Genomic DNA, 27,969 nt, shown 5'->3' on the forward strand with positions numbered 1-27,969 from the left:
CATTTCACTGGGGAAGTCTTAGCAACAGTGAACTTTGTCCCTAAACAATTGCACCCTGGTAGTTTGGGTCACGTGGAAACACCATCCTACAATAAAAGCAAAATATCACGGATTGCAATTAATGTGATGCAAGTGATAAATTAAAATGAGGCATGTGAAACGCCATCTATGTAATACTTCAGAGCCCAGCAGAATGATGTGGGAACGTCCTTACTGCAGCAATGGGAACGGAGAAGCAGTGAGAGGGGGGCGGCCGGCGCTATTTGAGTGTGGTGCCGGCGGCCGGCGCTCCGGCGCCTCCCGTCACACGGTGCCGCCTGCCCGCGGGTGGGAGCGGACGATCCGTCAGTGAGTGGAGCACAAGCAGCTGGGGTGAGAAAGGAGCCGGTCTGTTCGTCCTGAAGTGAAGGAACGGTGGGTGGGGAGGGGGAGGGGTGGGTGGGTGGGGAGGGGGAGGGGTGGGTGGGTGGGGAGGGGGAGGGGGAGGTGGGGTGGGAAGGAGGAGGGATGGGGGAGGGAAGGAGGAGGGATGGGGGAGGGAAGGAGGAGGGATGGGGGAGGGAAGGAGGAGGGATGGGGGAGGGAAGGAGGAGGGATGGGGGAGGGAAGGAGGAGGGGAGGGGGAGGGAAGGAGGAGGGGAGGGGGAGGGAAGGAGGAGGGGAGGGGGAGGGGGAGGGAAGGAGGAGGGGAGGGGGAGGGGGAGGGAAGGAGGAGGGATGGGGGAGGGAAGGGGGAGGGATGGGGGAGGGAGAGTGGGGGAGGGATGGGGGAGGGAGGGGGAGGGATGGGGGAGGGAGGGGGAGGGAAGGAGGAGGGATGGGGGAGGGGGAGGAGGGATGGGGGAGGGGGAGGTGGGGTGGGAAGGAGGAGGGATGGGGGAGGGTGAGGTGGGGAGGGGGAGGGATGGGGGAGGGTGAGGTGGGGAGGGGGAGGGTGAGGTGGGGTGGGGAGGGGGAGGGTGAGGTGGGGAGGGGGAGGGTGAGGTGGGGTGGGGAGGGGGAGGGTGAGGTGGGAGGGGGAGGGTGAGGTGGGAGGGGGAGGGTGAGGTGGGGAGGGTGAGGTGGGGAGGGGGAGGGTGAGGTGGGAGGGGGAGGGTGAGGTGGGAGTGGGAGGGGGAGGTGGGTGAGGTGGGGAGGGTGAGGTGAGGGTGAGGTGGGGAGGGTGAGGTGGGGGGGAGAGGGAGGGAGGGTGAGGTAGGGAGGGAGGGTGAGGTGGGGGGGAGAGGGAGGGAGGGTGAGGTGGGGGGGGAGAGGGAGGGTGAGGTGGGGGGGGAGAGGGAGGGAGGGTGAGGTGGGGGGGGGGAGAGGGAGGGAGGGTGAGGTGGGGGGGGGGAGAGGGAGGGTGAGGTGGGGGGGGGAGAGGGAGGGTGAGGTGGGGGGGGAGAGGGAGGGTGAGGTGGGGGGGGGAGAGGGAGGGTGAGGTGGGGGGGAGAGGGAGGGAGGGTGAGGTGGGGGGGGAGAGGGAGGGTGAGGTGGGGGGGGAGAGGGAGGGTGAGGTGGGGGGGGGAGAGGGAGGGTGAGGTGGGGGGGAGAGGGAGGGTGAGGTGGGGGGGGGAGAGGGAGGGTGAGGTGGGGGGGGGAGAGGGAGGGTGAGGTGGGGGGGGAGAGGGAGGGTGAGGTGGGGGGGGAGAGGGAGGGTGAGGTGGGGGGGGGAGAGGGAGGGTGAGGTGGGGGGGGGAGAGGGAGGGTGAGGTGGGGGGGGGAGAGGGAGGGAGGGTGAGGTGGGGGGGGGAGAGGGAGGGAGGGTGAGGTGGGGGGGGAGAGGGAGGGAGGGTGAGGTGGGGGGGGGAGAGGGAGGGAGGGTGAGGTGGGGGGGAGAGGGAGGGAGGGTGAGGTGGGGGGGGGAGAGGGAGGGAGGGTGAGGTGGGGGGGGGAGAGGGAGGGAGGGTGAGGTGGGGGGGGAGAGGGAGGGTGAGGTGGGGGGGGAGAGGGAGGGAGGGTGAGGTGGGGGGGGAGAGGGAGGGAGGGTGAGGTGGGGGGGGGGAGAGGGAGGGAGGGTGAGGTGGGGGGGGGAGAGGGAGGGAGGGTGAGGTGGGGGGGGGAGAGGGAGGGAGGGTGAGGTGGGGGGGGAGAGGGAGGGAGGGTGAGGTGGGGGGGGAGAGGGAGGGAGGGTGAGGTGGGGGGGGAGAGGGAGGGTGAGGTGGGGGGGGGAGAGGGAGGGTGAGGTGGGGGGGGAGAGGGAGGGTGAGGTGGGGGGGAGAGGGAGGGAGGGTGAGGTGGGGGGGAGAGGGAGGGAGGGAGGGTGAGGTGGGGGGGAGAGGGAGGGAGGGTGAGGTGGGGGGGGAGGGAGGGTGAGGTGGGGGTGAGGGTGAGGGTGAGGTGAGGGTGAGGTGGGGGGGAGGGAGGGTGAGGTGGGGGGGAGGGAGGGTGAGGGTGAGGTGGGGGGGAGGGAGGGTGAGGGTGAGGTGGGGGGGTGGGAGGGTGAGGGTGAGGTGGGAGGGAGGGTGAGGGTGAGGTGGGGGGGAGGGAGAGGGAGGGTGAGGGTGAGGTGGGGGGGAGGGAGGGTGAGGGTGAGGTGGGGGGGGAGGGAGGGTGAGGTGGGGAGGGAGGGTGAGGGTGAGGTGGGGAGGGAGGGTGAGGTGGGGGGGAGGGAGGGGGAGGTGGGGGTGGAGGGAGGGGGAGGGGGAGGTGGGGGGGGAGGGAGGGGGAGGGTGAGGTGGGGGGGGAGGGAGGGTGAGGTGGGGAGGGAGGGAGGGGGAGGTGGGGAGGGCTCCTCCTGGGGGCGGAGGGTGGGGCGGGAGGGGGAGGGCTCCTGGGGGCGGGGGGGGAGGGAGGGAGGGAGGTGGGGGGGAGGGAGGGAGGGGGAGGGGGGAGGGTGGAGGGGGGAGGGGGAGGTGGGGGGGGGAGGTGGGGGGAGGGAGGAGGGGGGAGGGTGGAGGGGGTGGAGGGGGGGAGGGTGGAGGGGGGGAGGGAGGGAGGTGGAGGGGGAGGAGGGGGGGAGGGAGGGAGGTGGGGGGGAGGGGGGGAGGGAGGTGGGGGGGAGGGAGGGAGGGGGAGGTGGGGGGGAGGGGGGGAGGGAGGTGGGGGGGAGGGAGGGAGGGGGAGGTGGGGGGGAGGGAGGGGGAGGTGGGGGGGAGGGGAGGGAGCGGAGGGAGGGAGGGGGAGGTGGGGGGGAGGGGAGGGAGGGGGAGGTGAGGAGGGAGGGGGAGGTGGGGAGGTGAGGAGGGAGGGGGAGGTGGGGAGGGAGGGGGAGGTGGGGGGGAGAGGAGGGAGGGGGAGGTGGGGAGGGAGGGGGAGGTGGGGGGGAGGGGAGGGAGGGGGAGGTGGGGAGGGAGGGGGAGGGAGGGGGGAGGTGGGGAGGTGAGGAGGGAGGGGGAGGTGGGGAGGGGGGGAGGTGAGGAGGGAGGGGGAGGTGGGGGGAGGTGAGGAGGGAGGGGGAGGTGGGGGGGAGGGGAGGGAGGGAGGGGGAGGTGGGGGGAGGGGAGGGAGGGAGGGGGAGGTGGGGGGGAGGGGAGGGAGGGAGGGGGAGGTGGGGGGGAGGGGAGGGAGGGAGGGGGAGGTGGGGGGGAGGGGAGGGAGGGAGGGGGAGGTGGGGGGGAGGGGAGGGAGGGAGGGGGAGGTAGGGGGAGGTGGGGGGGAGGTGGGGGGGGGAGGTGGGGGGGAGGGGAGGGGGGGGGAGGTGGGGGGGAGGGGAGGGGGAGGTGGGGGGGGGGGAGGTGGGGGGGAGGGGAGGGGGAGGTGGGGGGGAGGGGAGGGAGGGAGGGGGAGGTGGGGGGGAGGGGTGAGGGAGGGGGAGGTGGGGGGGAGGGGAGGGAGGGAGGGGGAGGTGGGGGGGAGGGGAGGGAGGGAGGGGGAGGTGGGGGGGAGGGGAGGGAGGGAGGGGGAGGTGGGGGGGAGGGGAGGGAGGGAGGGGGAGGTGGGGGGGAGGGGAGGGAGGGAGGGGGAGGTGGGGGGGAGGGGAGGGAGGGAGGGGGAGGTGGGGGGGAGGGGAGGGGAGGGAGGGGGAGGTGGGGGGGAGGGGAGGGAGGGGGAGGGGAGGTGGGGGGGAGGGGAGGGAGGGGGAGGGGAGGGAGGGAGGGGGAGGTGGGGGGGAGGGGAGGGAGGGGGGAGGTGGGGGGGGAGGTGAGGGGGGAGGGGGGGGAGGGGGGGGAGGTGGGGAGGGAGGGGGGAGGTGAGGGGGGAGGGGGGGGGAGGGGGGGGGAGGTGGGGAGGTGAGGGGGGAGGTGAGGGGGGAGGGGGGGGGAGTGGGGGGGGAGGTGGGGAGGGAGGGGGGAGGTGGGGGGGGAGGGAGGGGGGAGGTGGGGGGGGAGGGAGGGGGGAGGTGGGGGGGGAGGAGGGGGGGAGGTGGGGGGAGGGAGGGGGGAGGGAGGTGGGTGGGGGGGAGGGAGGGGGAGGTGGGGGGGAGGGAGGGGGAGGTGGGGAGGGAGGGGGAGGTAGGGAGGGGGAGGTGGGGGGGAGTGAGGGGGAGGTGGGGAGGGAGGGGGAGGTAGGGAGGGGGAGGTGGGGGGGAGGGAGGGGGAGGTGGGGAGGGGGAGGGGAGGGGGAGGTGGGGAGGGGGTGGGGGGGGAGGGGGAGGTGGGGGGGAGGGAGGGGGAGGTGGGTGGGGAGGGAGGGAGGGTGAGGGTGAGGTGGGGAGGGTGAGGTGGGGGGGAGAGGGAGGGAGGGTGAGGTGGGGGGGGAGAGGGAGGGAGGGTGAGGTGGGGGGAGGGAGGGGGAGGTGGGGGGGAGGGCTCCTCCTGGGGGCGGAGGGTGAGGAGGGGGAGGGCTCCTCCTGGGGGCGGAGGGTGAGGTGGGGAGGGGGAGGGGGAGGGCTCCTCCTGGGGGCGGAGGGTGAGGGGAGGGGGAGGGCTCCTCCTGGGGGCGGAGGGTGAGGGGAGGGGGGAGGGCTCCTCCTGGGGGCGGAGGGTGAGGTGGGGGGGAGGGGGAGGGCTCCTCCTGGGGGCAGAGGGTGAGGTGACGGGGGGAGGGCTCCTCCTGGGGGCGGAGGGTGAGGTGGGGGGGAGGGTGAGGGGAGGGGGAGGGCTCCTCCTGGGGGCGGAGGGTGAGGGGGGCGGGGGAGGGCTCCTCCTGGGGGTGGAAGGTGAGGTGGGGGGGGACTTTGTGGGATGGTTTGGTGGGATTGTGTGGTGAGAGGGAAGAGTCAGGATACCTTAAGAAGGAGGGTGAAGTAGGGGCACTTGAAGTGGGTGGGGAGGGGGCAGGTAGATCACGTGATGCGATGGGAAGAATAGGGATACGTCAAGGTAGGAGAAAGGTATACATGGTATGGGGAGAAAAGGAAAGGGGGTAAGTAGGTGTGGAGAGAGCAAAGAAGGGATGTGGTGGTGCGGTAGGAAACAAGGGCTATTGCAACATTGAGGGTAAGGGGTATTTTAGTGGGGAGGGGTGAGGCAAACTGCAGATGCAGGAAATCTGAAATAAAAGCTGAAAATGCTGGAAACACAACAGATCAGGCGGCATCTGTGGAAGGAGAAATAGCTAAATTTTCAGGTCCCAAATCCTCCAGAACAGCAAGGGAAAGCTGGACAGTGGGGAAGGGATGTTGAGTGTTTGTCATGATTGGAAGAAGGTATTGGTTTATTATTGTCACTTGTACCGAGCTACAGGGAAAACTTGTCTTGCATACCGATCGTACAGGTCAATTCATTACACAGTGCAGTTACATTGAGTTAGTACAGAGTGCATTGAGGTAGTACAGGAAAAAATAATAACAGTACAGAGTAAAGTGTCACAACTACAGAGAAAGTGCAGTGCAGTAAGCTGTGAGGAAAGAGAGCAGGAGGTGGATGGGATGGAATATTGAGAATTAGATGTTGAGTTGGGTAATCATGGGAGCGAAAGAAGAAACAACTAAGGCGGGAGTAGTGATGGAGCAGACTATTGTGAGTCGTAGGACTGAGCTGGACAATCTTGTGATGCTGTCGCAATAATGCATGTCGTAATCTAGGATGTTAATAATAAAATCCCAAAGTGAGAGGTCTGGACTAACAAATCAGAGATTGAGTTCAAACCCCACCTCAACACCTATGGAATTTAAACTCAATTAATTCTTTGGAATTTGCAAAGGCAACTAATCTTAATAACAATGATCATGACAGCTATCAGAAAACTTCAGGAATTTACAAACCAGTTTCGCTAAAATATCTTGAAGATGAAATACTTTGATGCTGAGGTCTGAGTTTTTCGTTATGTACGATGCCATAATTGTGGCTTATCAAATTGTCCTGCCCTACAAATAAACTAACTTTTTATATAAATTGTAATTCCCAATTATAAATATTTCACAAGTTAAAGAACATTAAAGTCTTTTTGAAGGTTTGTGACATTGCAGCTTTTACCTTCCTGTATGTGTATTGTAAAATGTTTGAAGTGCTACCTTTTCGTTTCTGGTGTCCTGTTAGTGAGAATTATTTAATACAATTGTCAGTTCAGCTGGTTTGATGACAACATCACTGCTGAATGCTGGGGATTCCCTTGAACTGGCAATACTCTGCATTAAAATAGAGGGCACTCCAAGCCTCAGAGCACTAGACCTTTGTAAGTGGCTTTTCTAAAACATGGCATCTTTGCTGCAAAGTCCATGCCATCATGCAGAATGTTAGTAGGTGGGGAGGCCCCAACACCAAGCCTTGTGGTGTAACACCAAGATGTTATACTTTTGCTTTTTTTAAAAAGAAAAGGTCTTTCAAAAGCCATTATGGCCTCTAATCACGTCTCAAATACCTTTTTAAAATGTTAAGATATCAACTAGTTCTTTTATCTCACCTGCTTGATTTTTTCCTCAGAAAACAAGGTGTCACTTAATCATGATTTTTTTTTCTTTTGTGAAATGCTTAATTGCCCTTTTGAGATTACCACTATCACAGAAGCCAGTCTTCAACCAATTTAGTTCACTCCACTTGTTATCAGGTGACCTGAGTGCACTGGATATAAAAGGCTGTGCCCTGGCCACATCCTGCCTGTGGTGTGAGAATCTGCTGCAGAATGAGCTGAACCAATAGCTCCAGCACAGCTATAGTACTATCATCTATCTATAAATGTGGGAAATTGCCAAGGTATGAGCTATTCGCAAAAAGCAGTACAAATCCATTACAGCTAATTACTGCTCATTTATCTTTCTGTATCAATTTGCAAAATGATGGAAGGTGTTTTTGTTTGTGCTGTCAGGCAGCACTTGGTCAATAACCAGCTCAATGATCTTAAGTTTCAGTAACAATGTGTTCTAGAGCTTTAGCAAGGAGCCACTTCTTTATTCCCTTCCATAATTTTTCCTGGGACTTGAGTTTACTTCTGCTATCTTCTTATTTTATTACACATTTGCAAACGCCCCTACAATCACTTTTTATTATCCTTGATGTCAGAAAAGTGGCTGGACAGCAGGACAACCTTTGCTGTTACAAATACATTTAATGATGGGGTTTGTTAAAATAAGCATCTATACCAGTTATTTAAAACCCTGCTTTCAACCAGTCCTGAGATACAGCTGGACATGGGGGCCTATATGATTTACTACACATCCACAATAATTTTCTTTGAAATCTTAAATATCCCAAGATCTTCCGATCAGTAAATGAAAATTTTTTAAAAACTGCAGTAGCTAGAAATGTGAGATAAAAATGGAAAATGCTGGAAATACTTAATACACCAGACAGCACCTATTTTCAACCTGAAACATTACTTTTTCTGTTTCCATAGATGCTGCCTGACCTACTGAATGTTTCCAGCATTTTCTGTTTTCTGATCAGTTCAGGAAATGTTTTCCTCTCCAAACACATTCCAAGGTGTTTAAAACTAACTCCATAATGTTTTTTTTTATTTTTAAGATTCCACCCTGTTACCTGAAGCTGTTCTGAAGGATTCCTAGGTACAATGGCAGAAGCAATATTTCAAGCACCAAAAAGAAGGAGAAGGGTGTATGAGTGTTATGAAGCACCTTTTCCTTTGTTAACTCAAGAAGGAACCATTTCAAATGAGCAAGAACATTATTATGCTGAAATGATAAATAACAATGTAATTGTGAGAAAACCAGAGAGCATAAGAGCCCTGTATGGAAAGGTATTTCAGAATTGCTGCTATTTTCAGTGCATGCTTATGACTTTGGACTTGGGGATGTGGGATATGAAATTTGGAATTGCAGTAAACAGTGAAGAGACAGTAAAAGAGTTAAAGAGGACTTGGGTGTGCTAGTGGAATGGTGAAAGATGTGGCAGATGACTTGGAGTCATATAGTTAAACAACATGGAAACAGACCCTTCAGCCCAACTGATCCACACTGACCAAGGTGCCCACCTAACTAGCCCATTTGCCTGTGTTTGGCCCATATCGCTCTAAACCATTCCTACCCATGTACATATCCATATGTCTTTTAGTGGCTTTCAACAAAGTGTGAGAAGATGTACTTTAGACGGGCCAGACAAACTAAATATTACAGTTTTTTTAAATTAAAAAAAAAGTGCAGAGCAGGGAAATCTGGGAAGTTCATGCAATTGATAGAGGTGTACAAGATGATAAGAGGCATAGATCGAGTGGACAGAGACTTTTTCCCAGGGTGACGATGGCTAATACGAGGGGACATAATTTTAAGGTGATTGGAGGAAGGTATAAAGCAGATGTCGGGGGTAAGTTTTCTTACACAAAGAGTGGTGGGTGCATGGAAGGCACTGCCTGCAGAGGTTGTGGGGGCAGATACATTGGGGATATTTAAGAGGCTCTTAGATAGACACACGAATGATAGAAAAGTAGGGGGCTATGAGGGAGGGAAGGGTTAGATAGATCTTAGAGCAGGATAAAATGTCGGCACAACATTGTGGGCTGAAGGGCCTGTACCCTGTTGTAGTGTTCTATGTTCTAAATCTCTGAGTTTGACAATGCAATGTAATAAAAAGATGTACAGTACAAGTGGAATTTTATTAAACCTCTATAAAACTACTTTAGCCCCAGCTGCAGTATTGTGTTCAATTCTGTCCACAAGGGGCAGATTTCCTTCACTGTGCTGCTATCTCTAAAGTTCCTGAACAAACAATACCATGGGAGTATCTTCACCAGAAGAATTGCTGTGGTTCAAGAAGGTAGCCGTCCATCACCTTCTCAAGGGCAATTAAGAGTGGGTAATAAATGCTACCTTTACTAACACAAACCACCATAACACAAATAAAACAGAGAAAAACCACATGACACGAGGATGCAGAAGATATTCACTCAAGCAAATACTGTTACTTGGATGTGCTGGAGAAGCCAGAAAAAACTAAGAAGGAATTTAATATAAGGGCTTAAAATGATGACAGTTAGTTGGAAGAAATAAAAATAAACGATTCAATGGCTGTAAGTTCAAGAATAGAGAGCACAGGTTTAAGGCGATTGGCAAAAAAGTAGAAGATAAGGTGAAGGAAAGAGTTTTTACACAACCCTTGATTAGGATTTGGAATGTTCTGCCTGAGGGTGGTGGATACAGATTGAACAGAATCAGATTTATTATCACTGACTTGTATGTCGTGAAATTTGTTTGTAGAACAGTCCAAAATAGCCCCATAACTTTTTTTATTACACAATTGTACGGTTATGCAATCTGTTAATTCAAATTTTGAATAAAATGTTTTCTAATTTTGAAATAGTTATTCATTTTGTTTGAAGGGTTATTTTGGAAAAGGAGTGCTCTCAAGAAGCAGACCAGATTACAATATTTCAGACCCTGCCTTACTTGCCAAATGGAAAGGTAATTTTTTTAAGACTTTTTCAACTGGATTGTTTTTATTCATAAATAATTGACTTTTAATGTGTGGTATTTCAGAACTCTTGCAGTAAAGAGTAACTCAGTGGATAATATTTTGGCAAATTGGATTCAATCAGTTCCAAGTAGAGCAACACAAACAAAAAGTGCTGGAGGAACTCAGCAGGTCAGGCAGCATCCGTGGAGGGAAACAAACAGTCAACGTTTTTGGCCGAGACCCTTCATCAGGACTGGAAAGGAAGAGGGCAGAAACCAGAATAAGAAGGTCGGGGGAGGAGCACACGCAGGCAGGTGATAGATGAGTCCAGGTGATGGGTGAATCCAGGAGTTCAGGTGAGAGGGGGAGGGGAGGGGGAAATGTAAAAAGCTGAGAGGTGGTAGGTAGAAGAGGCAAAGGGCTGAAGAAGAATAATCAGTAGGGGAGGGCAGTGGACCATGGAATAAAGGGAAGGAGGTGGGGAATAGATGGGCAGGTCATGAGTCCAGGGGAAAGGGAAAGAGAAGGGGGGAAGGGGCCACAGGAATGAGGGAAGACAAAGGGGGAGGGGAAGGAGGGAGGAAAAAGGGGGAGAAGAGGGGAGGGGTTACTGGAAGTTAGAGAAATTGATGTTGAGGCTGTCAGGTTGGAGACCACCAAGGTGGAGTATGAGGTGTTGTTCTTCCAACCTGCGTCTGGCCTCAACGTGGCAGTAGAGGAGGTGTGGACAGATGTGTCAGCATGGGAGTGGGATGTAGAATTGAAGTGGCTGGCCACCGAGAGATCCCTGCCAAGTAGAGAGAGGTTCCATTAGTAGTGCCTATTTTCCATTCTGGAAAGAAAACATTATTTTATTTGTTTCCCCCGTTGTTTTCAGAGGACACATCAATTGTGTGGGCCAGAGGTTGGTAGTGGGGTTAAGCAACTTTAATCCCTGGCCATATCATTGAGCAAGCTGGTAGATAGTGTGCAAATCTGTTTTGGAGAGTATTTGTGGTCTTCCTCCCCTCAATCCATTCAATAAGGTGAGGGTCATCGGGAACTTGCAACTTGACAATGCATTATTATATGTCACTTTTCAAACATGTGGGATATTTTAAAAAGACAACATAAAATAAAACATTAAAATATAAATGTTTCTAAAATCTGACTGGTTCACATTAAAACCATGTAGAATTCAAGATCTTTGAAAGGTTTGGTCTTTTGTCACCTTTCGTTATCTGGTGCTCCCCTTTCCCACTCATTTGACAAAGGTGAACTATGTAGGCAAATGCGTTTTCTGCGTTCTAACTTGCAGTGTTTTTCAGTTCAGTGAACCATTCCTCTCGGTGAGGTAGGGCACACAACCCTATGTCCGGAACCCAGACATTTAATGCTCTCCATAAATTGCTTTCTAAAGCTGGAAATCTTTGTTTAATAGTGAACGTGAGCAAGTAAGACGAGTAAAACCATTTGAGGATAACAAAGTAAAGAGGACTCATTAAATTTTTTCACATTTGAGTGCATGATCCCCCTCCACGAGAGAGTAGTTTTCTGAAGTCCAAAAAATAATGTAGCTTTCTGTCTACACTTGCACTTTTGGTATTTTAAGATGTAGATGAAAAGTGTAAAAATGTATGAACAAGAAAGCGCCACTCAATTCATTTAGGATGTGTTTAACTTACTGTTTTAAAAATGTAACTCTAGGCTATATTCAATAAAGTAATCAAATATCACAGGCTCCCAAAGTATATTTTGCAAAAGTTATAACATTTTTGGGATTTTTATAATGTTGCATGGAAAAGATTTGGTTGGGGGGATGGTTGGGAATTTATTTATACAACAACATTGTAAAATCAGGTTAAGTTTATAATTCCCAGAGTTCCATTATCTATCTTCATGACTTAATGTCTTGGGAACACTGAACAGCAGATAGTTGGGAATGCTAATATCTGGTGTTAAAGGGAAATGAGAAAGCCATCGAGACTTCTTACCTTTACCTAGCATGTTTGATCTGATACATTAAGTGTGCTGCATGGTAGGTTGCATCCTGAATTCAATAATGACTTTATTTCATTGCATCCAGTAGAGGGTTTAGCAAAAGTGCCGGTGCATTTGCAATGAGCTTACATTGCAAGGAGGTGGAGGTAATGAGTTTGATGAGCAGCTTGATGGAGTCAATCCTCAACGTATACAGCTGCAAGAGGGGTCAGGGGGATCTTTTATCCACTCTGGAAAAGTCAATCTAGGGCCAGCCAAATGAAAAAGTGGTCCTTATCTGTTCGGTGAAACTGACCCTGAGACTCCAATTTAAATCCAAAAAAAAGAAATGGTAAATAGTTTAGAGACTATCAACTAGTGCTAAAGTTTAGTCTATAACAAAGGTTGGGTTATGTATTTTGTTGAATTTATGATATGAGGAGTGATAAAAGATGGACTTTGTTAACTGTATTCTATTCATTTGTAATCCATGTAAAATAGGCAAACTTGTTTCTTAACGTTGTGGCATTAACATACTTTTTAGTTTACCATCCAAGTGATAGAAGATTGCATCTGGCAGCACATGCAAAATCATAGTATACTGTATATATGAGAAGGGGTCTACTGTTACAATCAACTGGCCAGGCTATTGCTTAATTAGATAATTGGGCAATGAAGGTGCTTTCCATTTTTAAGGAGACATGAGATCTGCTTACAGGAGTGGCTGGTAACAATGAATCTAAGTGAATATCTCCTGTCTGAATTTTTAACAACAGCAGTAAACTTAGTTGCGATTTGTGCCGTGTTAGCCTGATAAAGAGGAAGGCAAATTGCCTTATTCACAGGAGTATGTTTTAAGAAAATGATAAGGAAATTTTAGTCAAATGCTTCAATGAAATGTATAATAAAATTGGTATCATTTTTGGTTGTTATATTGAAATATTCATTTTATCCTTTTACCTGTTCATAGATGCCAATTCTATGCACCTGCCTATAATTTCAGCAACAAAGTAAGTTTGATTGTTTCATTAACAATTCTGCCAAATAACTCATCGCTCATCTAAAATATTTCTTGGCTTCTAGTTTGCTTTATAATTAAAAATATTTTTATTTTTCTAAAAAGCCACTGTGATATTTTGATATGATAAAAGTCCTATCTATCATAAAATGCTAAGCAAGCTTTACCACTGCTGATCAATGACATGTTGTCTTTTTCGTATTGTGATATCTAGGGGAGAGTAAAGCAGTCATTTTTGAGAAAATACAAACTGAAGGATATTTAAGGAGAAAACTCTTTGATATGATTAGATTGGCACGTTTTAAGGGAAGAGCAAAAGCACTTCTAGAGAATCACATCTTGCAGTATAATATCTCAATGTCTTTCACAATTTTTGTATTTCATTTCTGCTTTTCTTTCCATTCTCATCTGAATGTTTTACATGTTCTTAATGTTTACTCTTTTCTTTGAATCACGAGTTTCTCCTTGAGCATTTGCATCTAGTTCTCTTTGTGGTCCTCCCCCTGTAGCAATGCCCTTGCATGTTACTACTTCTAATTTCCCAATGCAACCAACCGTAGCTCTTTCTAGTTTCACATAGACCCCTCTTGTGTATGCAATTCTTGTATCCCTCTTTATAATTAATTTTATCCTACCTTTCTGTAACATCATCTGGAGTTATTTAGGCTGACAATGCCTAGTTCCATCTCGTGACCATTTCTCCCTCAATTCCCTTTCTATCAGTGTGCCTGTTTGGGTCAATGCCATGGTTGGGTCAATTAATTTCCTCTCACTGAACACTGGGAAGACCAAGTGTAATGCTGCTATTCAAAAAAAAATCGGGGAGAGAAAACATTGGGGAGGGGCTGTAAATTAGTAATCCAGTCATCAGATTTTGGGTAAATTCTGGAATCTATTAAGGTCTTGGTAAAAGGACATTTAGAAAATCATAGTATAATTAAGCAGTGTCAACATGATTTTGTGTAAGTAAAATTGTGTTTGCCTCAGAGATTGAGGATGTAATCTGAAGTGCAGGAAATGGGGAACCAGTGGGTGCAGTAAATCTAGATTGTCTGAAGGTGCTACAAGGTACTATACAAAAAGACTGTTACATAAAATAAAAGCTTGCAGAGTTAAGGTTAAATTATTACCCTAGTTAGATGATTGGTTAAAGGAAAGGGTGCAAGAATGTTTGTTTTTACAGGTTAGTAGGCTATTGTAAGTAGAGTGCCACAAGGATCAGTAATGGACTCTCAGCTATTTACAATCTACAGCAGTGACTGGGAAATAATGTTATTTTTTCATCCAAGTTTCTGTTGTTTTTGTTGTTTTAAGGTGTCCTTTGTAATGAGTAATTAATTAACATTCCTGTTTACAGATAATATAATTTTGCAATACGCTGAACTGACCACTTTCTGTAAACTTACTACACTAATGAATATTCTTCTTTTGGATCTCTTTTTGTTTTTGAACACGTAGGATTGTTGCTACTTTTCTGAAAGTCTTATGGCGCTTGAGCCCACCAGTAAAGTCACTGATTTGTTTTCATTTTTTTGCAGGTTTCAGCATCATGTGGATTGGGCTAGAAGCCTCCTGCAAGCGCAAGGGTTGGAGGATAGTTTCATTGAGAAAATGCTTGAAAATTACGTACAATCAATTGATTTGTCTTGTGACAAACGAAGCAGTAAATTCAGTGATAGTTCACAGGAAATAAACACCAACTCCAGGGCCCTTACAACTGAAACTGACCATGTTGAAAAACCTGGAGAAACACAAAATGGAGAAAATCATTCTGCAGTAAGCCTACAAAATCAGGAACATTGTTCGGAAAGTGATGCTCCTAATGATCCTTTAGCAAAATGTGGATATATCGACTGTGAAGCTATTGACAGGGAAAATTTGGTAAATGTGTATTGCCCCGGACATAATGATTTCATCACACACTGTGGCTGTCAATATAAGGATGTTATGAAAGAGCCTCAGCACCATAATTCAATTCAAGATAACAAATTTTCTACAGAACATGAATATGTACTAGTGGTAGAAAAAAATCAGCCATGTGATGATCAAGCATTGAATAGAGAGGTAAGCACCTTGATTAAATACAGTGTTGGTTACACTTCTGTGCCCAAATCCAAATGGAGTGAATATTATTCTGTCTGGCTGTTGAAGAGCACCAGTAAAATTTAATTCTAACAAACTGCTGAATGGAAAAGTATTGTGAATTCACAGTCAGATGATCCGTTGAATAGGTTTGTTTTCTGTTATGGGGCTTCTTGTAAATGAAAAACAAAATGGTTAATATAACGCAAGACATCTATTCTCTAAAATGCTAGCAATTAAAAGTCTTCTCTAAAATGCTAGCAATTAAAAGCCTTCTCAAGAACATTCACTTGCTTTTGAAGTTGGTTGTTAGAAATACATTTACCCTTGAGGCATCTAATTAGTACTAAACAATCTGCAGAATACTCTCATTTCATCTCTCTTCACAATTGCAGGCACAAATTGACACCAATCCTTGTCACTTGGTGTTTTCCAACCACAGCAAATATTGCTTGTGAAGACTTATTGTGATTTTTTTTAGATCCAAGTACCTTCCTTAATACAATTCTGAATAACTTTTGAACTGAACATCTTTTATGTCATGACGACATGAGAGACTGCAGATGCTGGAAATCTGGAGCAACACACAACTCTGGAGGAACTCAGTGGGTCAGGCAGCACCTATGGAGGGAGATGGATAGTTGACGTTTCTGGTCGAGATCCTACATCAGGACTTTTATATCATGTAACATGAGGTTCATTCAGATAATTCCCTATTCCATAGGGGTTATTATGAATCCTTCACTTGTGCTGGAACTTATAAAAAGTGTTCATTCGTGAGAACAAGAGTAGGACGTTTGGTTTCCATTCTGTCATTCATTAAGGTCATGGTTGATGCATTCTTCATTTACCCACCTTCCTATCTTCCTTGATGCTCTTGCCAGTCAAAAGTCTTATCAGGCTCAGCTTTTTGGAGGGAGGTGAAATCCAGTTTTCTCTTGCCCATTGTGTGGGGAATAAAGAATTTTCCAAGTGTGACAGTCGGATGCACGACAATTGTGGCAGGGTTTGCATGCCGTTACTTCCTATAAGGCAGAAACTAACAGCAGAAATGGTGGTGGTGCTTCACTGCCCAACGAGCTCAACGCCTTTTCTGCATGCTTTGAAAGGGAAAATAACGCTACACCTGTGCGAATCCCCACAACATCTGATGACCCTGTGATCTCTGTCTTAGAGGCTGATGTCCGAACATCCTTCAAGAGGATGAACCCTCGCAAGGCGTCAGGCCCCGACAGTATACCTGACCAGGTACTGAAAACCTGTGCTGACCAAGTGGCTTGAGTGTTCAAGGACATCTTCAACCTCTTACTGCAATCAGTCGGAGTTTCCCACCTGCTTCAAAAGGGCAGCAATCATTCTAGTGCCCAAGAAGAGCAGGGTGAGCTGCCTGAATGACTATTGCCTGGTAGCACTCATACCTACTGTAGTGAAGTGCTTCAAGAGGTTGGTTATGACTAGAATAAACTCCTGCCTGAACAAGGAACTGGACCTGCTGCAATTCACCTACCTCCACAACAAGTCTACAGCAGAAGCAATCTCACTGGCTCTCCATTCTGCTTTGCAGCACCTAGACACCACGAAACCTACAATGGGCTACTGTTTATCGATTACAGCTCTGCATTCAACACTTTCATTCCCTCAGTACTAATAACCAAGTTTCAAAACCTGGGCCTCTGGACCTCCCTCTGCAACTGGATCCTCGACTTCCTGATAGGGAGACTGTAGTCAGTGCGGATCGGCAATAACATCTCCACCTCGCTGACAATCAACACGGGTGCACCTTAAGGATGCGTTCTTAGCCCACTGCTCTACTCTATCTACACTCAAGACTGGATAAGCACAGCTCAAACACCATCTGTAAATTCACCAACGACACCACTGTTGTTGGTAGAATCTCAGATGGCGATGAAGAAGCTTACAGGAGTGAGATAGATCAGCTAGTTCAGTGGCATCACAACAACCTCCCACTCAACATCAGCAAGATCAAGGAACTGATTGTGGACTTGAGGAAGGGGGAGTCAGGAGAACATGCACAAGTCCTCATTGAGGGGTCTGCATTGGAAAACATGAGCAGCTTCAAGTTCCTGGGCATCAAGTTCCTCTTCCATCAGGTAGAAGATACAGGAGCCTGAAAGCATGTCCCACCAGACTTAAGGACAGCTTCTACCCCACCGTGATGAGACTATTGAACAGTTCCCTTATACAATGAGATGGACTATGACCTCACGATCCACCTTGTTGTGACCTCGCACCTTATTGCACTGTACTTTCTCTGTAGCTGTGACACTTTACTCTGTACTGTTATTGTTTTTACCTGTATTACATCAATGCACTCTGTACTGACTCAATGTAACTGCACTGTGTAATGAATTGACCTGTACGATCGGTTTGTAAGACAAGCTTTTCACTGTACCTCGGTACAAGTGACAATAATAAACCAATACCAATATCAACATCACAGAGGATCTATCCTGGGCCCAACACATTGTGCAATCACAAAGAAGGCACACCGGTGGCCCCAGTTCATTAGGAGTTTGAGGAGATTTGGTACGTCACCAAAGACTCTCAAATTTCTTTGTGTACAGCGGAGAGCATTCTGACCGGTTACATCACGGCCTGGTATGGAGGCTCCAATGCACAGGATCGCAAGAGGCTGCAGAAGGTTATAGACTCAACCAGCTCTTTCACAGGCACAACCCTTCCCACTATTGAGGACATCTTCAATAGGTGGTGCCCTAAGAAGGTGGCATCCATCATTAAGGGAGGAAGTACAGAAGCCTGAAGACCCAAACTCAACAATTCAGGAACAGTTTCTTCCCCTCCGTCATCAAATTTATGAATGATCCTTAAACCCATGAACACTACCTTATTATTCTTTTCTTTGCACTATTTATTTATTTTTGTTATTTATTTATTTTTGTCTTTGCACTGTACTGCTGCCACAAAACAAGTTTCACGTCATATGTCAGTGATAATAAATCTGATTCTGACCTTAAAAGAGCAAGCTTTCATCTTAAGATTAAGCATACTTACCCTGGATTCCCCATCGGTGTTCTCCATTTGGCAATATTTTGTCCACTCGCTTAAACTGTCCATATCTCTCTGTAACCTTCCTGCTCTAATCCACGCAATTTACTAGGCCACCTAACGTAACTACATCTGCAAACTCTATTTCTTCAATCTAGTCATTGATATGTTCTGGCTTACTAATTTCTCAATGTGCATAGTAGGTGCTGATTCAATTTGGTTGTCTGTTGACCAGTGGTAAAATCACTATGGTAACATTCTAATTGTGGCAGCTGGAGAATCGCATGAAATTTATTTGACAGAATTAGGAAAATCTCCCGATTTTTTTTTTAAATTTATGTTAATTCCAAAGTCAAAAGATTTGGTTTGGAACTAAGTATGACTGAAGAAACTTGTAGCTTAATAATATCACTAAGTCAACCATTTCTCATGTAACTAAATACTGAGGCGCAATCAAATTTCTATGACTTCAGGGTTAAGTTGTCCTTGGGATGTAATCACATCCTTTTTGAGCATTTATGACTTAAAAAATTCTGTTAGCTCAAAAGTGAATTTGGCTCAACAAACAGAAATGATTTATATTTTTTTCTTCCATCTTAGGTGACAGAGAGGTTAGTCTGCAAGAGGAACCCTTTCAAGGTTATTGAGTATCTTCAGCTCAGTTTGGAAGAGGTATGATGGAGACAATAAATGTTTGATGTTCATTAACTTTATGTTTAACTGTTAATTAAGGGTTAGAGTCTGGTGATAGTGATGGTCACTTGAAATGATAAATACGCCTGTTGTTTAATTTTCAATATTGTGATAAAACACAATATTTTGGTTTGCTTTTTCAATTGATAGGTACCTTTCGGTATCTGCTGTAAATTGTCTGTACCATAGGTGGATAGGAGAAGATTTGAGGCTGGGGGGCTTGTGTTGATGGGCATGTAAGAGAGAATAGGTTAGAGGAAAAAAAGTGCGGGAATGGGACTGAGGGAATGCTCTGAGAGCCAGCATTTACTTGTTGAGTTGAATGGCCTCTTCCTCCTGTGTCCTAAGGAAACATGGGATGAGAGGGATCTGATTGTGGCAACTACAGAGGAGTCTCTTGCTGTCTGCTGGAGGGAAAATTATCACCAGCCTGCTCCTCCAAGTGGCCACAGATCTACTCCCAAAATCATAGTTTAGATTCTATTTGGAGGGACAATAGACAAGATCTTTACTGTCCATCAACTCTGTGAAATGAGGGATCTGCGTCAATGACTGTAGGGGCCCTTTTTTGACTTTGCAAAATACTTTAACTCCATCAATGAAGATTCTTCTCAAATTTGGCTGCCTGCAGAAATTCATCTCCCTCTTACACCTGTTTGTAATGGTATGCAAGCTGAGATCTTAATCAACAGTAACATAGCAGACCCAACCTCAATAATAAAGACAGAAAATGTTGGAAGTACTCAGCAGGTTAGGCCACATCTGTAGGAAGAGAAACAGTGTTGGTGCTTCAGTTGAAGACCCTTCATCAGACCTGACAAACAGAAAATGCTGGAACTACTAAGCAGGTCAGAGGCATCTCTGTTTCTCTTTCCACAGATGCAGCCTGACCTGCTGAGTAGTTGCAGCATTTTCTGTTTTTATTTTCAATTTACAGCATCTGCAGCTTTTTTGGATTTTCAGACTTGCCCTTGGTGCAGTCTTGGGATTAAGTGTGGCTGCTTATCACCCTACCGCCTTTTGTTCATTCCTTTCTACTGCTGTGATGCACTTCACCTCCAGGACAAACGGGGAAACTGATCAACCTATGTCACCTCTACCTAAGAACCAAGATCACCCCAACAGTTACAGCACGCAGATGGCTTTTGCAAGTACTTTTGGGTGGTTGATGGTCAACGCAGACACTGTGGGTCATAGGGCCTGTTTTTGAGCTGCACCTCTCACTTATGCTATGACTTTATAAGACTCCCATCCAGCACAAAGCTGATGGTATACTGGACAGTAGTGATCCCCACCTTCATGTATGCTCCTGAGACATGGAATACCCATAGCATTGTAAGAGGTTGCCCATTTAAAGAAGAGATGTGGTGATCTTCTTTCTCATGTGGATCTTTGGAACTCTCTTCCTCCATGGATGCAGAGTCTTTGAATATTATTTAAGGCAGAGTTAGATAGGCTTTAGATAAGCTAGAAGGTGGAAGACCAAGGTTAGGAGAGGAATGTGGTTGCAATCAGATCAGCCACAAATTTATTGAATCACGGAGCAAACTCAAGAACTGGGTGGCTTGCTCATGTGCTTATAGCAGGCACCTCAAAGCACTGGAGAGAAACCACTAGTGTTGTCTCTGCAAAATTCCCCAAATCCACTGGTAGGATATGGGAACAAATGTCAGTGTCCTCTCCTAGACCAACATCCAAATAATTTGGACTCTAATTTCATTTTGTCATCTCCAATGGACAGACCATGTCTCTCACATGCTCAACACCAGACTTCTGAAACAGATGCTCTGGTCTGAATTTCATCTCATCAAGAGATTACTAGGTAGACAGAAGGAAAGATTTGACCATGTTCTCAAAGGCTTTTTTTGAAATAAAATGTGTAACTTCCTCACTGACCTGTTTGAATTCCTAGCCCTTGACTGCTCAAAATGAAGCAGGAGTATTTGAAATGGTATCAAAAACCTTGAGTCTGTTCATCAGGAGCATGCAGAAGCCCTCTGTAAATGTCATGATGAGTGCATCACCTCCCAGATGAATCACCCATCCTGTTGAGCATCTCCTGCTCTACCGTTAGCAGTCATTGGATCCTACATTGGCCTCATCAGCCACCTCGGAACCCACTGAGCTGGAGTGAAAGCACATCATCCCTAATCCTGAGCAATTGCCTAAGATACCAAACAGAACTGTATATTGCCAATCCATATTTAATATTTAGCAACTCTTAATACAGATTATTCTTAATATATAACATCTCTAATACAGATAAATATTTTTACATGATTGTCAATCTTAAAAGTTTATTTAACTAATGTATTATTGCTGTATCCATGTGACATTTCTAAATTACAACTTGCAAAATGCTTACTCTCAGTACTATTTACAGCTATATCTAACATTGCTGTTTCAGGCCTTTTTCCTTGTTTATGCCTTGGGATGTTTAACTATTTATCACGATGAGGTAAGTTTTCTATTTCCCTTTTGGATAGAGAATTTTAAAATGGATCAAAAGTCTCCTAATAGTTATTTATTGAATGTGTACTAAATCTTGCAGACCACCACAAGCAGCCCTCTCATTCCTGGATTAAGATTTAGACTGGCCCCAGAGTAGGATTTGGTAGCTATCTCGCATCCGAGTCAGAAGACGAAGAGTTCTAATCCCACTAAAGAGACATGAACGGAAATTTCTAGGCTGTTCCTCCTAGCTGCTGCACTGTTGGAGCTGCCATCCCTCTCGAGTTGCTTTTAAATCAAAGGTGTCTGCCCACTCAGCTTGACACGCAAAAATCTCATGATACTATCGTGAAGTCAAGCAGGGCAATTATAGAGAATGCCTGGTCAATACTTATCCCTCACTCAACCTCCTTGAAAAACTCTCTGATCGTTATAATATTGGTGTTTGTGGGAGCTTGCCATGTGCAAACTAGCTACATTGATTCCTTAGCTGCAACTAAATGTACTCAAAGTACTTCATAGGTTGTAAAGCAGGTTGAAACATCCTGGGGTGTGAAAGATCAGTTCCCTTTTTCCCTTTCTTGCATGCTAGTTTATCCATCTTTTACTTGGAAACTCAGCCCCTGGGTTGCCATTCACACAGGGCCATTTATTGTTGAATTTTCTCTCCAACTTGTAAGCATTTAGCCCAATTGTAGAGCCTTGCTGTCAGTTAGTGTTCTTATGTAGTGTCACACCCTGAAAATTACAGTAACCTTTGAAAATAAAACCTATGAGATCACTGAAATATTGGCTTTTTGGAAGTATTTGACTTGGATTAATCTATCCATTGGGATTAAACCTAAAGAAATTTCTAACCCAATACACCATGAGAAGAGGTAAAATATTAGAAACTTGAAATATAAACAGAGAACACTAGACGCCCCATAAGTCCATCAGTATCTATGCAAAGGAAGGTAGGTTTTAACGCTTCACCGATTTGAATCATTAGTAGTATTGATTTACTTTTTGTTTGCTTGTCAAGCCATTGATGGTGAATGAAGCCACTAATACCTAATCAGTCTCTGTTATTGAAGATTATAAATATTAATGGTGACCTGTCTTTTGCTTTACTTTCAGGAGCCTCTGACTATTGTCAAATTATGGGAAGTATTTAGTGCAATTCAGCCTGGGTTTAAAACCAATTACATGGGCTATCATTACTTTCGAAGTAAAGGCTGGGTGCCAAAAACTGGATTGAAGTATGGAACAGACCTTTGTAAGTATTTGCTTAATTTATGTTTGTAAACTTCATCATTTTGGCATTGGCAAAATATGTAGATTCAGAGTGAGATTGAGGACAGGGGAGTTCTTCCTTGGGGGGGGGGGGGGGGTGGAGAAAATCGGGTGAATATGTATCCAACCAATGCTTCTAAGTATCTTGCCACTTACATTTGACTTCTCAAAGTGCAACGCCTCACACTTTCCCGGATTAAACTCCATCTGCCATTTCTCCACCTGTACCTGCAGCTGATCTACATCCTGCTGTATCCTTCAACAGCTTTCTTCACTATTCACAACTCCACCTATATTTATCTATCTACATTTCACATTTCCAGCTCTTTTAGAGCTTTATCCATCAATGGTAGTCCATTTTGCAAATTTCTTTCAACTCAGTTAAATCATTAAAACCTGATTAACAATATATTATCACTAAAATTGAATATTGGCAGCTGATGTCATAATGATAGTTACAAATACATAAAGTACTGAAAAAGATGGAATTGTTTTTATTGGTTTATTATTGTCACTTGTACCGAGGTACAGTGGAAAAACTTGTCTAGCATACCGATCATACAGGTCAATTCATTATACAGTACAGTTACATTGAGTTAGTACAGAGTGCATTGAGGTAGTACAGGTAAAAACAATAAGTACAGAGTAAAGTGTCACAGCTACAGAGGAAGTGCAGTGCAGGTAGACAATAAGGTGCAAGGTCACAACAAGGTAGATTGTGAGGTCAGAGTCCATCTCATAGTTTTAACTGGTGTTTTGTGTGTATGAATTATTTGCACTTTAATAAAGTAATTAATAGCAAGAAATTATTTTTGTTCTTTTGGTAACTGTGGCTCAGTAGAAATTGCTGATTTCAAGTCCCACTTTGGAGAATTAGGCATTAAATCTATGCCAAGAGCTGCCCCTTGGATGTGGCATTTAATTTGAAGCCCTGTCTGTCTTATCAAGTGGTTGGTGCTGGTTTATAGAAATGGGGGAATTCTTGGAAAACAGACTATTTGGTTACTTACATGTTGAGGTTTCTGTGAATTTACTGTTACTAGGCAGCTGTGTTTTCATGTTATAACACAGGAGCCCATTCCACACAACATGTCCCTGCTGGCTAAATAAGAGTTATTTTGATCAATTCCTAGTTCTGATCCATAGTTCTGTAGGTTACTACACATCACGTTCTCCACCAGGTATGTTTTAAATTGTGCTGTGGATTTCTCATACATTTTCAAGCAGCAAGTTCCAGTTCTCCAGTACGTTTTGGTGGAAAAAGATCTTTAATCCATTTACTAATCATCTTAAATGTTGTCTTTGACCTCTTTGCTAAGGATGATAGATTCCTTGTTCAATAATGTTCACCTCCATTATCTAGGCATGACATAACCTTGTACACTCAGCCTCTTGTGTTCCAAAGAAAACCACACTAATTTAGCCAGTTTCTTCTCATAAGTAAATTACACCAGACTTGGCAACCTGCTTGTAAATTAGTGTACCATAGCCCTGATGTGCTTCAGCTTCTCTTGAAATCTTGAGGAGTTGTGTGTTATGTTTCTTCTGTGCCACTGATTATTCAGCATGAAGATGTCCCTGGCTACATAATCCTGCCATTACTGTTTATCTAGCTTTTCAAAACGTGTAGAGCAGCCAAGGAGGATGCCCTCTGCTTCCACCTCATTTCCTCACCACTGTTGGCATCAGGCCATTACAGACAACCTGGTTGTAAAAGAGAATGTGATATGGGGCGAGCAGTTGGAAGCCCCAAACCTGCATCCGACCTTTCTTTTCACAATACATTGTTTGCACATGGAACAATGACTCATTGCCATTGTAATACAATATCCTTTATGAATGACATTCTGAGACACAGATACTTGCATCTAAATAGGATACTAGTGAAAGAATCAGGTTACCTTTTAATAGCAATAGTAAGGCATGCACCCCTCATTAAAAGAGTTATTTCATTACATAGTATATTACAGAAAAATGTGAGTGACGTGAGATTTATTTTGGAAATCCTGGAGCTCAGATATTTTTGTTAAATACCTTTTTATAATCCTGAAGTTTTCACTTGCTTCCTGGGTCAATTTGTTCTGAATCATGTTTTAGAAGAAACTACTAATATTATCAGTCTCTGTTTGCCCAATTAATATTTTTCTGCCTAATGGGGAACAATGGTGTTGTTTGAACTAAAATTGTATTGTAGAAATAGTTAAGATTTATTTCCTTAGAAGAAAGCTTATACTTTTTCTTAATGCCAGCCATATCTGTTGTTGGAGGAGAACAAAGTATTAAGAACATTAGTTCAAAAGCAATTGAGGACTTGGGGAAACAAAATGAGATAAAAGTAATAAATTCAGGATCCATTTTTTCCCAGTTCAGGCTACATCCACCTTTTCCTGGTTCTAATAAAAGCTCAACAAGCTGAAACATTTTGTCTCTGTCTCTGTCTCTGTCCCCCCACCCCCCGGAATGCTGCTTGATCTGATGAATATTTCCAGTGATTTCTTTTTCTCTTTTTATTTCAGACTTCCAGCATTGCAGGTTTTTTGTTTGCATTTTGTAATTAGAACAAAACATTTTTTGTGTATATCAAATTTCAAATAACAGTTGATTTTTCCTTTGTATTTTAGTGCTGTATCGAAAAGGTCCTCCATTTTATCATGCAAGGTATGAATAGTTCAGTTAAAATAATATTTGCATTGGAGTCTTAATTCTATTTTTATAATATTTGAATAATCTTTTTCTGCCTGCAGTTATTCAGTAGTGGTTGAAATGGTTGATGACAGTTGTCAGGGCTCACAACGCAGACCTTTTACATGGAGGTCGCTCGCTGGGTTGGTTCGAACGACTACAAATGTCTCTAAGGTAAAGGTCCTCCTGAAACATCCCAACAGAAATTCAATCTTGTTGACACCTGGACTCATCCCAATTTCTGTACATTCAGCTTTTTAACTTTTAATCGTAGAATAGAAACTTTTTTTCATCTGTTTCCAGGGCTTCCTCAATCATTTCTGTGGATTATAGATTTCCAGACTAGACTCTTACTTTGGTTGTTGAAAATGTCTACTGCAGGCACCTTCCTTGGCCTCATCAACATAGTCACCACACAATCATCGTAGAAAAAAAAGGACATTTGGCAATTATTGAACAATCCTTAAGGAATCGATGGTCTCCCCAAATCCTGATGTTCAATTGCTTTAAGTACCTTTTATTAAAAGGTGCAATGCTCTTTGCCATAGTTGGTCATTACAATAAAATATTCCATCCTGTGTTCTAATGCTCTGCATAAAGAAATTCCTCCTAACCTTTTAATGCTTTTAAACTGACACTGAATATTCAAAACCTGGCAAATGAATTTCTGTCTCCACCCATGTCCTGTGTTACAAAATCGCTTCATTGTTCTAAAGGGCTTTGGATGCCTCAACGTCATTAAAGGCTCTTTATGATGCAAATGGCAGTAGTCTCAGCATTCATAAAGCATAGAACAGTACAGCACCGGACAGGCCATTTGGCCTGCGATGTTGTGCCAATCTTGATGCCAATTTATACTAAAAGTCCTTCTCCTGTGTATTATCCATATCCCTCCATTCCCTTCATACCTTCATATTCATGTCTATCTAAAAGCCTCTTAAATTTCACAATACTGCCTGCTTCCACTCCTACCCCTGGTAACCCATTCCAGGCACCTGCCACTCACTGCATAATTAAAAAGAAACTTGCCCCTCACATCACCTTTAAAGGCATGTCCTCTGGTATTTGACATTTCTACCCTAGGGAAAAGATTCTGACTGTCTACCCTATCTATGCCTCTCACAATTTTAAAAACCATTCTCAAGTCTTCCCTCCTGCCTCCGACACATTTGTATTTCCATATAACAGTGTCTTATCCTTGATATCATTCTGATATATCTGCAGTGCAAGCATTCTGTAGGCTTAATGCCGTTTATATTAATAATACACCCAAAATTCTCGTGATATTCTTAATTACAACCTAATTGTTGCTTTCTTTTTCCCTATTTTTTAATCCAAAATGTTGCTTGCTTTGCCTTTATCTGCACATGCACTTTGAAAGGAATCGCTGCTTGTTCAGCACCTTTCCAAAAAGTGTATTCCCATTTATATTTTACCTCCTGACCTCTATCAACTCCACCTTTTCCCACCATGATGAGCATTTAGAACCTCTGCAAATGTTTTGCAGTTATCTGAACTGCAAAGGTGGTTGGTGACTGCTCAGAATTCCTTTTAGTCTTGATAATAAGGCAATTAAACTTAAATTTTCTCTTTAAAGCTTGTTTGATCATTGGCTGGCCCATAATCTTCAATATAAAAGATTTCTGAGCTTTTACATTTGAAAATATTGCAAGAGGGATGTCAGCAACCAAGAAAACCCCGAATAGTAATGCTGGATTATATTTGGTCTATAAATAATCATTGTCAACAGTCATTTACAAGCCATTGGAAAAGCAGGTAACTACAGATTCTGGAAATTGACACAAAAACAGAAAATACTAAGGATGTTCAGCAGGTCTTCTAGCATCTGTAGAGAGAAAAGCACAGTTAATGTTTCAAATCAATGACCTTTGGCCTGATGAAGGGTCATTGATCTGAAACATTAACCCTGCTTTCACCACTGATACTGCCCAACCACCATTTTCTGATTTTCATTGTATTTAAAGCCATTAATCAACCTGTCCTTTTACATGTATTAATTTCTGCATTACTTATAAGCTGGTATCATGGAGTTTCTACATCATGGAATTTCACTGCTTGTTTCACAATGAAAAGCATTTGCTATTAATTTCTTAAAGTGGTATTTTTAAACAGATTAGTAAAAGCTGAAATCTTTTTGTTTGGAGACTTCAAAAAAAACTGATGCTGAAAATAACTGAAAATTGCTGTAAATATAGTGCAGGTCAGGAAGCATCTGAAGGTTAAACATGAACAAATGTTTCAGGTTATGCCCCATTGTCAGGTCTGATTTAAAAACTAGTCAGTTCATAAGATATTGATAAACTTCTTAAAGTTCCTGCATGTACTGTCTTTAATGTCAGTGTATTTTGTTTTATTAAAATATTATCATTTTCTTTCAGGAGCTTCTGTTATGCTATTTGATTAAGCCATCAAATATGACTGAGGAAGAAATGGCATCGCCAGAATGTATGAAGAAAATTAAAGTTCAGGTGCAAGGATTTCCTTTTAGTGAAAATATCAACTGATGAGAAAAGTTTGATTGTTGCATTAGTGTTTGTAGTTGTTTGGTTCTAAAGCAAACAAAATGCTGTAAAACAATTTTACTTGTCTCTTTTTGTTTCAGGAACTGATTGTAAATCGTTGGATTTCTTCCCGAGAACGCACTGACCAGGAGGAGCTGTAGCATTTTCCATTGCATGTAGGGATCAAATAAGTTTATTTGTAACCAAGGCAAGAACAATAGAAACCAATAAAATTTGAAACAGGTTATTTTTTTTAAACTGTGATTTCATTAGCAAATGCTGTGAAACTTTGATAATCTGGCACCCCAGAATTTGGTGGTGCCAGGCTATCAGATTTTCCGGACTATTGGATATTACTCTTACTATCCCAACACATTTAATTTACTTTTTTTACATGTTACGCAGTGGTATATCTTCTAGCGAACCCAGAGAGTTTAAAGGGAGCAAAAAATGGAGCCCCAGTAATCTGGTTTCAGCTGCACACCCGGCCCAGGCTTCCAGTACTACAGTTCGTAATCTTGCGATATGTGAATAGTGAGTCCATGGATAACGAGAACTTTGTGCATTAATGAGTGAGCCAGATGCCAAATGGTCAATTAACAGATTATCAGACTGT

At 45.4% G+C, this 27,969-nt stretch overlaps 1 protein-coding gene and 2 pseudogenes across 3 annotated transcripts; 1 reads left to right on the forward strand and 2 right to left on the reverse strand.

Annotated features, from left to right (window-relative positions):
• The first annotated feature begins 120 nt into the window (after nucleotides 1-120).
• Nucleotides 121-27,598, forward strand: tsen2 (TSEN2 tRNA splicing endonuclease subunit). 3 transcript variants are annotated; one of them, XM_052017359.1, is made up of 13 exons: nucleotides 121-414; nucleotides 6,850-6,995; nucleotides 7,764-7,995; nucleotides 9,571-9,652; nucleotides 12,574-12,613; nucleotides 14,160-14,685; nucleotides 18,331-18,402; nucleotides 20,831-20,881; nucleotides 21,994-22,132; nucleotides 24,771-24,807; nucleotides 24,894-25,005; nucleotides 27,231-27,320; nucleotides 27,455-27,598. In XM_052017359.1, the coding sequence occupies exons 3-13, from the start codon at nucleotides 7,810-7,812 to the stop codon at nucleotides 27,512-27,514; spliced, it is 1,395 nt and encodes a 464-aa protein (XP_051873319.1). In that variant the 5' UTR covers nucleotides 121-414; nucleotides 6,850-6,995; nucleotides 7,764-7,809; the 3' UTR covers nucleotides 27,515-27,598. The 3 variants fall into 3 exon arrangements, with proteins under 3 accessions (XP_051873319.1, XP_051873318.1, XP_051873317.1); XM_052017358.1 differs by lacking the exon at nucleotides 6,850-6,995; XM_052017357.1 differs by lacking the exon at nucleotides 6,850-6,995 and having other exon boundaries at nucleotides 122-372.
• LOC127571325 (basic proline-rich protein-like) lies at nucleotides 260-2,828 on the reverse strand (annotated as a pseudogene).
• LOC127571212 (basic proline-rich protein-like) lies at nucleotides 2,877-4,531 on the reverse strand (annotated as a pseudogene).
• Nucleotides 27,599-27,969: the final 371 nt, after the last annotated feature.

Source organism: Pristis pectinata, chromosome 6 (assembly GCF_009764475.1).
Source record: "Pristis pectinata isolate sPriPec2 chromosome 6, sPriPec2.1.pri, whole genome shotgun sequence".
NCBI lineage: Eukaryota > Metazoa > Chordata > Chondrichthyes > Rhinopristiformes > Pristidae > Pristis > Pristis pectinata.